Raw genomic sequence first — 13,341 nt, forward strand, 5'->3', positions numbered from 1 at the left:
GGGCACCTACAACTTCACTTCTCCAGGCTGGACAGTTACAACCCTCTCTTTCTTCACAGGAGAAGTGTTCCAGCGTTCTAATCTACTTAGTGACTCTCCTCTGGGCTCATTCCACTGCTACAGAAATCAAGACAAAACCAATTTGAAGAATATACAGGCTGTTGTCAACAGTGCAGGGAGTATAAGAAAAAACTGTTTTGGCAAATGTTTTTAATTCAATGCAGTGTAAATTTGCCGGAACTAGCACTGCTAGAGCAATCACAGGGCTTAGAAACCATATTACTTCTACTAATGGTTGAGATAATAAGCTAGCTAGGGCAGAACATGATGTGAATTATGGATATTACTTCATACACTTGACCTGAAATTGTTGTTACTATTCCTGAGTATCACTACACAGACAGTGTAGTGCCCCATAGAGCTTCCCATCATGTTTAAATGGGTAAGCAATACTGGGTAAAAAAATGCAATTATGAAGGAGACTTTAAATCAAGAGAAAGATATTAACTTGCTGATTTTAACAATGCCAAAGATTATCAACCATGTGTGGCAGAAGAAGGATATTAGTTGTTTAACAATCAACACAGAAATGTAGAGGTTACAGTAATCTGATTCCACGTAGGTAATGAAAATAGCTGCAGTTTGATATCAGCAAATAGTTTTTCTAGGCTGGAAAAGTAAACAACAACTACTTGTAGCGAAGATTGGAAACCCTTTGGGTGCAGCAAGGGTGACTGAAAATCCCTGCAATGATACAGGATACAAGCTGGAGTTAGCAGTTGCAAACGTGCAAATTAGTTTTCTAGTTGTCTTCTGAATTTTTACATCAGTGTTTGTGTTTCTTCCTTCAGGTGTCATTCAGGCTGCTGTGGTCATTGTTATCTATCCACAATTGTTATGGTGGTGTTTTTCCCTCAAAATGTTGAAGAATAGTGGTAGCACACTGGAGTCTTGAGAAAGAAACCGAAAATGCCAGAGAACAGTATGGAGCAGGGAGAATCACACTTGGTTAAATTTTTAACTATGCTGGCAGCGTCTGTAAAGGACTTTTCTTCCTGCAGAGCCAGCTGTGTTATAAAACCCCACAGCCTTTTGATAGATGCAGCATTCCAGCCTCCAGTCATGCTGGCAGACATGTCAGAAACGTCTGGGTATTTTTCAGTTCTTTAGTCTCTCACTTTGCGTTAATGTTTTTCTTTACAGGGCAACTGTCTGTCCCCTGGGCTGAGGTGATATCACATCTGTATTAACAACCCTAATTTCAAAATTACCCAATATGTAATATGGATTTCTGATAAAAGCGCTAGATGTTTGTGGGTGGATTAGTGATTGACCATGGCTGCGGTATACTTATGGTGACCTGTTCTCACTTTCTCATACTTGTAAATGTCTTTGTTTCTGTTCATGATATTCCATTCAAAACTGTTTGCAATGTGTTCTGACAGGTAAGGGAAGCAAGTGACTGTTCTATGATGCCAGGGGCACTTTCAGACAGGAGAGCTGAGAGGTGTGTTCCTCCCTTCTTTCAGAGTAAAAGAATACAATTTTTTCTGAACTAGGAAATATCAGTAGGAAGCCTTAGAGAAATCTTGGATTAGGAAGAATGAACATCAGACTTTCAAGTACAGTGATGTTTTTTACATTGTATTAGCAGCTCTCAACATTGGGAAAATACAATGTGTTTTATATATTCCTTTATAGTTTTCTGGCACAATGAATGAACTGACTGTGTAGTGGCTAAAAGCCTACATTGTTTAGTACCACACAATAATGCGATTTAGGCCTGCTATTGTAATCTGAAAGGAAATTTCACCAACTTTCCCAGGATATTTAAGAATATTAAAGCTGTTGTAAATGACCATGTACATGCAGTAGAGAAGCTTAACCCCCAATCGGTATTGATTTATTTTTGTGAAGGTCACTGCAGCAACATAACTTTTTTATTTTACTTCATAGAGCTGGTTCTGGGGGAGAGCATCAAGATGGAACAAATTAGCCTAAGTGAGAATACTTCAGATTTTCTCTTGATTAAGTAGCTCCCAGATGTGGAGACAGTGCATTGCATCAAAGGTATAGAACACAGAGCACTTGGCAGCAGCAGCTCTTCAGCCCAATAGAAGTTTGTCCTAGGATGTATCACGAATTTTCACTTTCCTCAGATTAACTGGTATTTGACAGAAACAAATCTTGAGCATCAATTTACACGTGTTCTAGAACTGTTGCATAGGATAGTACTGTCTATTTGAAGGACCAATTTATAAGGATTTCCACATTACACTGTGTTGGAAAAATAGCAATACAGCTGATGAAAATAATTGTTAAAAATAATTTAATTAGATCTTGTGCTCCTGATTTCGTCACATAATGCCCCTATGCAACAAATGGAGTACCTTGATGCTCTAGTATCCCTTTATGATTTTACATATCAACCTTTGTCATATTTAAGCTTAACATCTCTTTGGGAAAGGTTTAGTCTTTTCTTCAATGTGTATGTGGTACCCAAAAGGGTAGTAACTTTTTCAAGATGCTTTGCTGTCTGATTGGAAGTGCAAATAATATCATATGCCTGCGACTATTCACTTCGGAGTACATGTAGTTGTTCTATGTTTTAAGCAGAAATTCATTTCCAACTACAAGAATATAATTGTTGTTATAATTTAATTAGTAGTATTGTCACATAGTTTTTTTTTTTTTCAAAAAATAAATTACTATGCTGTTATTGAGTAAAGAACAGAACTAAACATGCATACATATTGTAAAGACTATTAAAATCTGTATATTTTCATATAGGGTCAATACAGAGGTACAGAAAATACTTTTGTTAGAAGAGCAGGAGTTTCTCAGCAATCACATAAAAAGAACAGCAAAAATAAATGGTTTAGTGATTGGATTTCTGAATGGGTTATTCCTGTGCTGGATTTCTATACAAAGTTGTTTCCACAAGTTCTCTGGAGCAGAATAAGTCCTGATTTTCAGATAAAAATGATTGATTGTCAGAAATTACAGTTCTCAACACTTTTAAGAATCTACTTTTAAAAAAAATCTAATCTGAAAAGCAAAAATTATACCACATGCATAGGTTTAAATGCTTGCCACTGAAGCCAGTCTTAAAATGTTAGCAATAGATGCAAGATATCAATGAGCAACTAATTGCTTCTATCTAGAAATGCAAGACTAAACTAATGACTGATGAATAGTCTGTTGTGCTGGCTAGCAGAAATAAGAATGTCATACTCTCTGAGTGAATAGTTGACTCTAATATTCAAGTCATCTACTGAAATTCTGTTATAAAATAGAAAAGAAATCAACTAGATTTGATAAAATCAACCATATTTCATAAAATTTGCCTTCTGATATCTCTCTTGTTAGTGGATTGTTATTGTATTGTGTTCTAATAATTTGGACTTCTCTAAAATCCAGTATTATTGTGTGCATATACGTGAGTTAGCAGATAGCTGAATACTGCTCTGAGTTGATTGCATTTGCCTAAATGATACAATTCCTATGCAAGTGCTTTCCTAGTTTAGTAAATAATTGGGAGGTGATGTATCTCTTGACTTCTTAATTTTCTCTTCATCATTGTATTAACTAGACATTCACATTTTTATGAAGTACCTAGTCCATGAAATATGTAATCATTACTATTCTTGGTTGTATCTCTCTCCAAACTAAAATTAACCAAATATTCAATGATGATCCTAAAGTTGCAGAAAGGAATGATGTCTAAACTAAAAATAGAATAAAACACAAGAAAACTGGGACTTTGAGAGAACGAGATTGCATCTCATGTCTTTTGTCGCTGGATTTGAGTTGGATCAGTTTATCCCAGTTCTGAAATTCACTGAATGAATCCCTACCATGCTATATATTCAGTATACTGCTTTGGATGCTAAGCCTCATATACTTTTTGCCTTAAAAGTATTAGTCTTCAAAGGATGACAGCAACTTATGGGTTATTCGCATGTTAAGTGGTTGTTCACCACGAGTCACTATCTCAAATGTCAGTGGCAGTTCTGATAACTAGAAATCATGCAGCTCCTGATTTTATTAGCATATCCATTTGGCCAAGCGCACCCAAATTCATTGCATTAGTTGCTATGTAACAAAATAAGGACACATAATCTTTCTATATAAGTGATGTTAGCAGGGTAGGAATTGTCACATTTGACAAGAAATATTTCTTTGAAATATTTGGAACCTTACACCGATGATTTTCTGTATATTCACATTATGAATTTGTAGGATAAGGTGTTAAGCATGTTTCATGTCCTTCTGAAAGAACCCTACTGAACAAAGAACAAAATCCCTTCTTAAAGAACCTTTTCAGTGGTAGAAAAGATACAAGCAAAGAAAAAGATTAAAGTCAAATAAAGTTGTTACTTCTTGATTTATGAGTTAGAGCAAGTTTCATTCCAGCAAAACTTGTGTCTTAACACTCTCACAGTACAAGAGTGACACTGCAATATCTTTATATGACAACAGCTTGAAGTAGTCGGAAACAAATCATGATGTCCAATGGGATTGGAGGTTGAATTTCATTTCCATCCAGACGAAGGTATCGGAGGCGAGGGATGTTGCCATAATAACCGTAATCTTCTTCTAGGGCAATGGAAACTGGGCATATTTGAGTACCATTGACACCTGAAAATGTAGAGCAGCATGTTAGGTTATTTTCATGGGAAAAGTTCATGAAGATAAAATTCACTTAGGACACAAATAAAATAAATTTCCACTGATGCTAGCATGGGAGACTGTTGCTTTTGTTACCATTTAAATACTCTGTTGATTGAAAATAAGCATCTTCATATAATGTCCTCTGGATCAGGGAATCATGTATTTATTGTGCTGCAATTATGAAAAAAGGCCATTAGATCCATAATTTATCCTTGGACAAAGAGGATACTAAGTTAGACAGCTACATGGTAAGCATTGAACAGCTCTTTACACTCTGAGTGAGCAAGGCAAGATCACTTCTGAGGGGTTTTGAACATCTTATTTCAATGACAGTACATTCATTTTAGGCTGATAACAATAACTTTCCCTAATGAAGATCTTGAATTCAAAGCAAGAGCAGTATTGAATCAGAGGAACTTTTTATATAGTGTTTTTAGTTTTTAATTTTTACTTTTCTGTTCTCTCACATTATTAAGTGGAGTTGGTTTTGATTGCAAGAATATAACTTGTGCAATGGGATATTTTTCTTACAAATCTGAAAGCTAACAAATCCCCAAAATTCTATATACATTACATATAATTTGTTTCTGTACAGATAAAATTTGAAACTATGGCTTCAATTATTACCCATATTCATAAGTGTTGAATAGTTTGAGCTTCTTGTCTTCTCTAGGTTACCTCTGCACTGACACTTGGCTAAAATGCTTTTTATATTTTGACTTCAGTTGTTAGGCAGCTGCTGCCCTATTTCAACCTCAAAATGGCCTCTAGAAAACTCTGAAGTGGTGTTTGTTTATCAAAGATGTCAAACTCCTTTGACCAAATTATGATCTTTTGATTGATGTGACTGCTTGAGGGTCTTGGCCTCAGACTAACTGAAAAAAAAGTGAATGGAGAATGTGTTTGTAACAGATTTTTTTGAATAAGTTTTTTTACTAAAAAGAAATAGGAAAAAAATTCTCCCTTTAGATTTAGTAATGATATCATGCACAAATCTTCTGACTACAATCCCCCAAACCAGAGAAGTGTTATGAAGTAAAAATAACAACATAACTTAATTTTTTTTCCCCATAACTTACTTTTTTTCCCCCCCTCCACTCTATTTTGAAAAACTGCCCAGATGCTTGCAACATCTTGGAAGTGGACTTTATCTTCGTCATGGAAACTAGAAAAATACACCCAGTTGGCCAAGGCCTGAAGCTTTTGTTATTTCCATGATATCAAAGTGTGTTTATCTTGTGAAATTTGATTAATGTTGGAAAAGCTTTTGGTATTCTTGGAAGAAACGAGCTACAACTTATTTTTATATGTGAATTTACAACACAGAAAGCTTAAGAATTTTCATTACGAAAGCAACTATTAAAAGTTTTAGGTGAATCAACACTATCTAGCAGAAAATATCTGCTTTGTTTGGTCAGCACTACTGTTCATAAAGACAAGAGGGCTTCAAGTGTGTCCTAAATCTCTGTATTCTCTGACCTGGAAACGATCTCACTGCACTTATTTCCACTGGGTTAATTACTCCAGCCTTGAAGTGAGGCAGCAGTTATCTAACCACAGGCCACCTAGGAAGAGGTTATTTCCTGATGATGTGTGATATGAATTTGTTTGGGTTTTATTGTTCTCTTTCCATAAACAGTAAATCCATCCCAAACTATCAGGGGAGTAAAAGCCTCTTTCTCTTTTTCTCTCTTTCACTCTCTTTCTCAGGGATACAGTACTGAATTTTGTTTAAGTAGGAGGAACAGGTCTTTCCTTCTAGAGATACAATTCACCTTGCCTAAATTGATCCACGTATAAGTGTCAGCCTAAGTAAACCATTTAGACTCTCTTTTTAAACTCTAGGGAGAGATTAATACTTTCAAAAGGGGACCAACAGCTCCTTAAGATGGGATGAATTTTCCTATGCAATTGTGTCTCCCTTTCCATGGAGTAGGAAGTCTGTGTGACTACCACAAATTAGATTAAAAAAAGTCTAGGATAGTTTATTCAAAGAAGATGAATTCCACTACTTGTCAACAAAATTGTTCTCTAATATTTAAACATGAAAACTAGGGCTGCTGTAAGGGAAAACTGCCAAAGAGGTTCTCATTGATGGCTAGCACTGTATCTCTGCCGGAGAACTGCAGAAGATCCTGTTTCTTTTCCAGTAAAACTTACAATTTAGAAACAAAATTTAGATACATGGCCCAAGGATTTCTTCCTTTCTCTACACGTGGAATATTAGTTCACAGTATCTCTCCCAGCCTCCTGGTGTTCTTCCAGGGGAACTTACTGTTTGCTGCCTTTAATTTGTCCTTTGATAGCAGTGCAATTATACCACCTGCTTACCCTTGCTCACTTGTTACATCATCCTTTCATACCTTCTCTTTGCTTACTTTAACATTCTCTTTTCCACTATTTAACAACTACCCAGAGTCTCACAAGTGTATCTCCTAGGTAAATATGTAGGCATGTGTGTTTTAAAATACCATGGAACAAATGTGTTGCATATCTGTCGGAGACATAATTACTTTTAGTTTTAAGTTGATTTTACTTCCAAAATTGGAATAGTTCTTTCCTCTGTGTATCAAGATCCTCAGGGAAGCCATTGTAGGTGAAATTCTTGTTCCACTGAGACAAATGATGAGGCTATCATTGGTTTCGTGGGCTTCAGAAGGACTTATATCTTCATAAATGGTCTCCGGAAAAATAAGGCCATGCACTTATATGAAGAATTGATATTACAAAATAACATACAATAAAACATATACAAATGGCATTTACACAGAAATTCTGATGTCTGAACTCTTGCAATGACAACAGTGATTCACCAATAGAAAATAAAGCAGTGATTTGCAGTTGTGAAGGAATACCTGACAATTAATATTATAAAAGGGGCTTGTGCTCCACACATAAATCTTCAGCAGGACTCTTTTGTGAACAAAACAGATCAAGACTTTACAGGTATTTTTCTTTCAAACCTTTGACATTGATTATCTTAAAGTAGCAACTGATCTGGGTTTAAGAAGACAAAACCAATCTGCAGAATTAATGTCAGCTCTTATTACTCTGGCCTAATTACATTCCTTGTTTGCAATCCTAAAGACCCTTTAAGATATTATCTATTAGAGCAATGTCTCATGTAGATTATGTCCTTATCCCTTCCTTCTTGAAAAATTATGCTTTGTGGTAAACACCCTTACATAATAAATACCCAATTTTAATTGAAGGTATCAGGTTGCAACTATTTCAACTATTTTATATTCAATTACTAAGTTTTTTGGGTTTTGGGTTGTTTTTTTTTTTTTTTTGGCTTAAGTCAGTTTTGTGTTTAAGGTTTAAGTTGACAATGATTTTTGAAAAGTGGTAAAGGCATTGAGGAATACAAGACTTGTGGAAAAGTGTCCTGATTCAGTTTTACAGTTCATGTGTCATTGGAACATGACACTTGATTTTACACATACTACAAAAGTTAATTTTCATGGTCTTAAGCTTTGTCAAACTTATTTACGGAAGGAAGAGGACTGGACAGCTCTTTAAATACTACCTTAGACACTAAACTGTTCTTACACTGGACAGACTACATTCCATTGATTTCAATTTTGTGTCCACTTGAAGTGACAGAATAAAGTCTGCACCTGAGGCCCTGAAGTGAAGCAATTAAAGAAAATCTTTAGTAACCAGGGGGCAATTAAATATGTTCAGAAACAACATCTGTCATAAGTTTTAACTCTAATTAACAGTTAGAATTGTTGAACGTCTCTTAAATATATGCTAGTTATACAATTTTTTTTTATTGACATGATTTCACACTTTTATTTTGCAAAATGCAGTGAATGAATTTAAATTATAAATAAGTATCTTCCTTTCGTAAGTCTTTGTTTTGTGAAAAAGCCAAACCATTATTTTTAACCAAAGTGGCACAAAAAAGTGGTAAGGGACCATGTCTTCAATTAAGTCACCATGATGGAAAGATAAATATAGAAACTTGGCTTCCTTCTGTGCAGTGGTGAATAAAAAGGTCATCGTTTTTATTTTGACTTTTGGCATGAAATGAAGTACTTACTGAGTAGATCCTTTCATTATATAGAGCATGTAATGTCCCTAATCACCACGCCCCTTCTATAACTGGATGAATTTGAAAAGAGTCCTGAAAGTGAATTATTAAAACCAACAGGCTTCTGTTGCCTTGGGTACAAAACCTCATCCCATTTACACAAAATGGAAAACTTTTGAGGACATAAATCTTAGTAGAACAAATATGCTGTAAAATCAGTAAAACATGAAAACCGTTTGCTCAGAGAGGTGGTGGATGCCCCATCCCTGGCAAATTTCAGGGTCAGTCTGGACAGGGCTCTGAGAAACCCCATCAAATGTCCCTGCTTATTGCAGGAAGGTTGGAATAAATGACAATAAATTACCTCTAGAGGTCCCTTCCTTCCCAAATTATTTAATGATTCTATGATTTTAATCACCTTATCTTGTAGAGCATTTTTATAGTTAAGTAGATATTTAAAATAGATACGGTTTTGAATGGTCCCACACTTGTAATAATACACACTTACTTTTGATTTTGTTATGATCAAGATGAAGGTGTTCAAGGTGGGCATTGATTGGTGGAATTTTAGTGAGCTGATTGTGAGACAGCTGTAGGTCTAAAATAGATGAAACATTAAACCCATTTGGAGGGATACCATCGTCAGATAATTTATTGTAGTTCAGCCTAAGGAAAGTCACTTTGGGTATTGCACTGAAGTAGTTTTCTGGTATAACTTCGATGGAGTTGTTGTCCAAAAACAGCTGCAGTGTATTAGCTGGAATGCTTAAAGGCATTTTCTTGAGTGAATTTTTTGCTATGTTGAGTTGCATAAGGTTGTTGAGTCCTTGGAAGGTGTCACTTTGAAGAGCGCTGTCCAGCAAATTGTTCTGGTGCAGGTCTAACATAGTAAGGTTTTCCAAGTGGCTGAAGACTCCTTCTGGGATTTTGGAGATTTTGTTTCTGGCTAGCCTTAGCTGTTCCAGACCCACTGGTAATGGGGCAGGCACTTCTTCCAATTCATTTTCTTCAAGGAATAAGTAAAGCAGTCTTTTTAGCTTGCTCAGCACACCACTCTCAATTCCACTGTTTGTGATCTTATTCTTGTTCAGATTTATCCATCTCAGATGAGTGGCATTCACAAAAGGTTTCTCTGAAAGTGTTTTAATTTGATTGTTTTGAAGATAGAGGTACCAAATTCTTGCTGGAATTGGAGGTATTTCTTTAAGTCCTTTGTTATCACAGTATAATGCATTGGGGAAACTAGGAGGACAAAAGCACTCCTGTGGACACTCAGAAGTATAGCGAGACCAATGGTCAGGATCCAGATCATCATAAACTTGTCTCACAGTTCGAGTCCACACGAAATTGATCAAGAATAAGAGCAAAAGGCTTGTATAGACTTTCAGAATCATGGTGTTTGCCTTGGAAGGGGAAAATACCAATTAGCTGTTTCTCAATAAAACTCCCTAGCAGCATACTGGATTAACAAAAGAGTTTTGCATATAAAATAATATTTCCTTTATAAACAGCCAAATTCTGTTCTCTAGGGTATTATCTATGGCCTGCTGAGAAAAAACGGAAAAGTAATATAAGATGTATAAACTGTTCTCTGCTATATGTTGATAAACATTTCCCTCTTCAGCTTAGACTTCACATTGGCTACCAGTTTAACTAATGTTCATTCAAGCATCATTCCAAAGAATATGAAAATATAGGTAATTTTTAGCAATAAATCAGTGCCTCCTTTAAATTTGTATAAGTTTTCCTTTACAGACCAATAATCTACATTATATAATGGTTAATCTTCAGAAAAGATATAATTACCATGATGATATAAATATTATTGCACTCTGTGTTCCTCCTTTTAAAATTAATCATACCCTCTTTTCTGTTTTTGCTCTCTTAAATTATAATGGCATCTGGATCAGATTTTCCATTTTAATTTTTTTTTCTTCATTGAAAAATGGAAGATAAAGTAGTGTTTTAACAGCTGTTTGTTGGGCATGTTCTTAAAAGCTTGGAGGGAATATGTTTGACTAATCCATTCCCTGTCTCACTCACTCTCTCATATCCAAACTTACAAATTTCCTTCCCTAAAGCAAACAGAGATAACAAATTCCTGCTCTAAATGACACAAAGAGTAAGTCCTAACAAAATTATATCCACAAAAAGTAAATTCTAACCAAACTGTTCATATACATTTATGCATTTTTAACTATTTTCCTACTTATTTGCTTTTTTTTACCCTCTTCCATGATTAAATAAACAAAATCATCACTGATAATTCACTCAGAAAGTGAATATTTGTGTAGCATAAAAAACAGTGTCTTACAAACTCTATTATCTTGCTTACTGCCTCATGAAGATTAACAAGCATTTTGCAATGTAGAGGCAAAAGTGATAGCTGCAATTTCTGGTCAAATTTAGGAGGTTTGTTTTACAAAAATAGTATTTAAATAAAGAGCAAATTGTCTCATAGGATTAATGCATCAGTAGGGTTAAGAACTCAGTTCTGTTACTGCATATAATATGTAGTAATTTAATAGTTTTCAACACTGTTATTAGCAGTAACAAGTGCAGTATCCTATAGCTTTTCCAGTCCCAGAAACTGGTATCTGGAAGCATTCCAAACAAAGGGAAAAATAAAGTATTTCTAAAGAGTAACATTTCTATTTCACACAGTGAATTTGCAACTTTCTTACTCTGTAAATATTCATAACCTTAATAACACTTAAAAAAAGAAATATAAAGCAATTTACCTCGTTAGTCAAGTTCCAGAGCTATCTGAAGGCAGTTAGAAATCACTGTAAATTCGCCGCTTTTGGCTGCTAACCACTGTGTTTGCTCCCTGTCCTCCTAAGAATTAGCAGCATATAAAATTGGAAGTACATACTAGTATTCCCAGTTGTATTTCCATGCACACCTTATTAGCTATTGCTTCTAGTTTGACATTGCTTCAGAGTTTGGGCTTACCTCAGCTTTCTTGGATCTTCTTCTCTTTCTATTGGTCCCTGTTAGACTGTAATAGCTTGAGTCAGGCTACAAGCCCTGTTCTAGGAATACAGCCTCATATATACGCATCAGTGCTTACAGCTTTTAACCCCTGAAACAGCCAAGGCACCTCAGCACCCAGGCAGGGAAAGAAGGAAATCCTGGCCTTAATATCAAGCAGCCACTGAGCTGAAGGCATTTGATTTTTTATGTTCTGTCCGATGAGGGGAGCTGGTCTAGATGAAACAGGTAACCCAAAGTGTACATTTATTCAACATTTTTGTTAGAAGATACTTTACACGCAAAGCTGAATTACATCATAACTCATTCTCATTATACCTGAATTGGCCACAGAGAATTAAAACCAGTGCCATCTGTTTCTACGGAAATATTTTATTTGATTTTTATTAAATGCAGATGCTGTCATGCTGTTTAAAGAAAAAAAAGCCTTGATTAGGAGAAGAGAGCAAAAGCATTTCCTAATAATTTTTAATAACATATTTTCATTTCTTTAAAGATTAAATATTACCTTTTCCTTTTTGTTCAGAGAGATATTTACATACATTTCTACAAAGTTATGATATTCTCCAGTGTCTCCTAAAATTTTCTTTTATCATTGATCTAAAGCAAACTCTTTGCAGCCAAATTGCTCTCCAAAGATAGACACATATTTCTCACATTAAGTATTTTGGAAGATTTTTGTTTTCCTTTTTAGTCCAAACTTAAAGTAACAACTTCATATCAGAAAAACTATTCATGTTCAAAGCCAGAACACTGACATAAATAATTTAAGGAAAAAGCTAATGAAAATTATTGAAAACATAAAACATATCCTGGTACTTTTAATGAGTTATATTAGTTTTAAAGCTTAGTTGCGTAATTATTTTAGATCAGCTTCATCTGTTTGATTTTCACCATAAAACCTATAGAAACCTATTTCATAATTTCACTGACTTCAGTAAGGCTAAAGTTAAACATCTCATAACTTTTTTTCATGAGTACATGTTTGTACCACCATGTTTCTTGTTTATGAAAAAGTACATTCTAACCATCAGTAATTTTTGCATTGTTTATGTGCTTAAAAATAAAATAAGTGCTTAAGTGTTTCACTCTGCTAGAACTCCAGGTCCTCCAACACCTCTTAAAAATTATCAGGGATTTCTTACAAAGCAGGTGTAAAACTGATTCCTTCATGCATACTAAGTAGAATATTTTAATAATTTAAATTAGATTAAATTAATTTACATCTATACCTAAAAATTAAAGTTCTAGTTTTAAGCAGATGTAATAATTATAGAAGCCATAAAGATGCCCTATTTTCATCATGAGGGTCACTTTAAACCCCTAGCACTTAAAATGTTTAAGACCTGGACCTCCTGCAGCAGAGCTGGTGCCCCACATTATTGACAAGGATGGTTGTCATCTGGAGTGCATCCAAAAGATATAGGGAGAGGCAGAGGCACCCATGAGTGAAATTCAAAATAGTTGTATGACCAGTTAGCCATTTAAGGAGGCTTCACCGTGAAAAGTGCATCTATGATTCTTGTAAACCACAAGCAGTGCAGTATAAAACTGGTTTGCTTTTGTGCTAAATCTTCATGAAGGTTGTAGAGAGAATATGGAGGCACTGAGGTCCCTTTGCCACTGAAGAATGA

At 35.0% G+C, this 13,341-nt stretch overlaps 1 protein-coding gene across 1 annotated transcript; it reads right to left on the reverse strand.

The window, feature by feature from the left end:
• Positions 1–2,726: 2,726 nt before the first annotated feature.
• Positions 2,727–10,107, reverse strand: KERA (keratocan). Its single transcript, XM_066184602.1, has 2 exons — positions 9,222–10,107; positions 2,727–4,641 (listed from the first exon to the last, which is right to left on the reverse strand). Exons 1-2 carry the CDS (start codon positions 10,105–10,107, stop codon positions 4,469–4,471), a joined length of 1,059 nt encoding a protein of 352 aa, XP_066040699.1. The 3' UTR covers positions 2,727–4,468.
• Between the last annotated feature and the right edge of the window lie 3,234 nt (positions 10,108–13,341).

Source organism: Chamaea fasciata, unplaced genomic scaffold (genome assembly GCF_029207755.1).
Source record: "Chamaea fasciata isolate MVZ Bird 193981 ecotype frontalis unplaced genomic scaffold, bChaFas1.0.hap1 SCAF_5, whole genome shotgun sequence".
NCBI lineage: Eukaryota > Metazoa > Chordata > Aves > Passeriformes > Sylviidae > Chamaea > Chamaea fasciata.

Excerpts from the sequence above, each read along its gene's own strand:
- KERA (XM_066184602.1), bottom strand. The coding sequence starts at position 10,107 with ATGATTCTGAAAGTCTATACAAGCCTTTTGCTCTTATTCTTGATCAAT. Across the intron at positions 4,642-9,221 it reads TGATCATAACAAAATCAAAA|GTGTCAATGGTACTCAAATA; the intron begins GTAAGTGTGTAT and ends CTACATTTTCAG.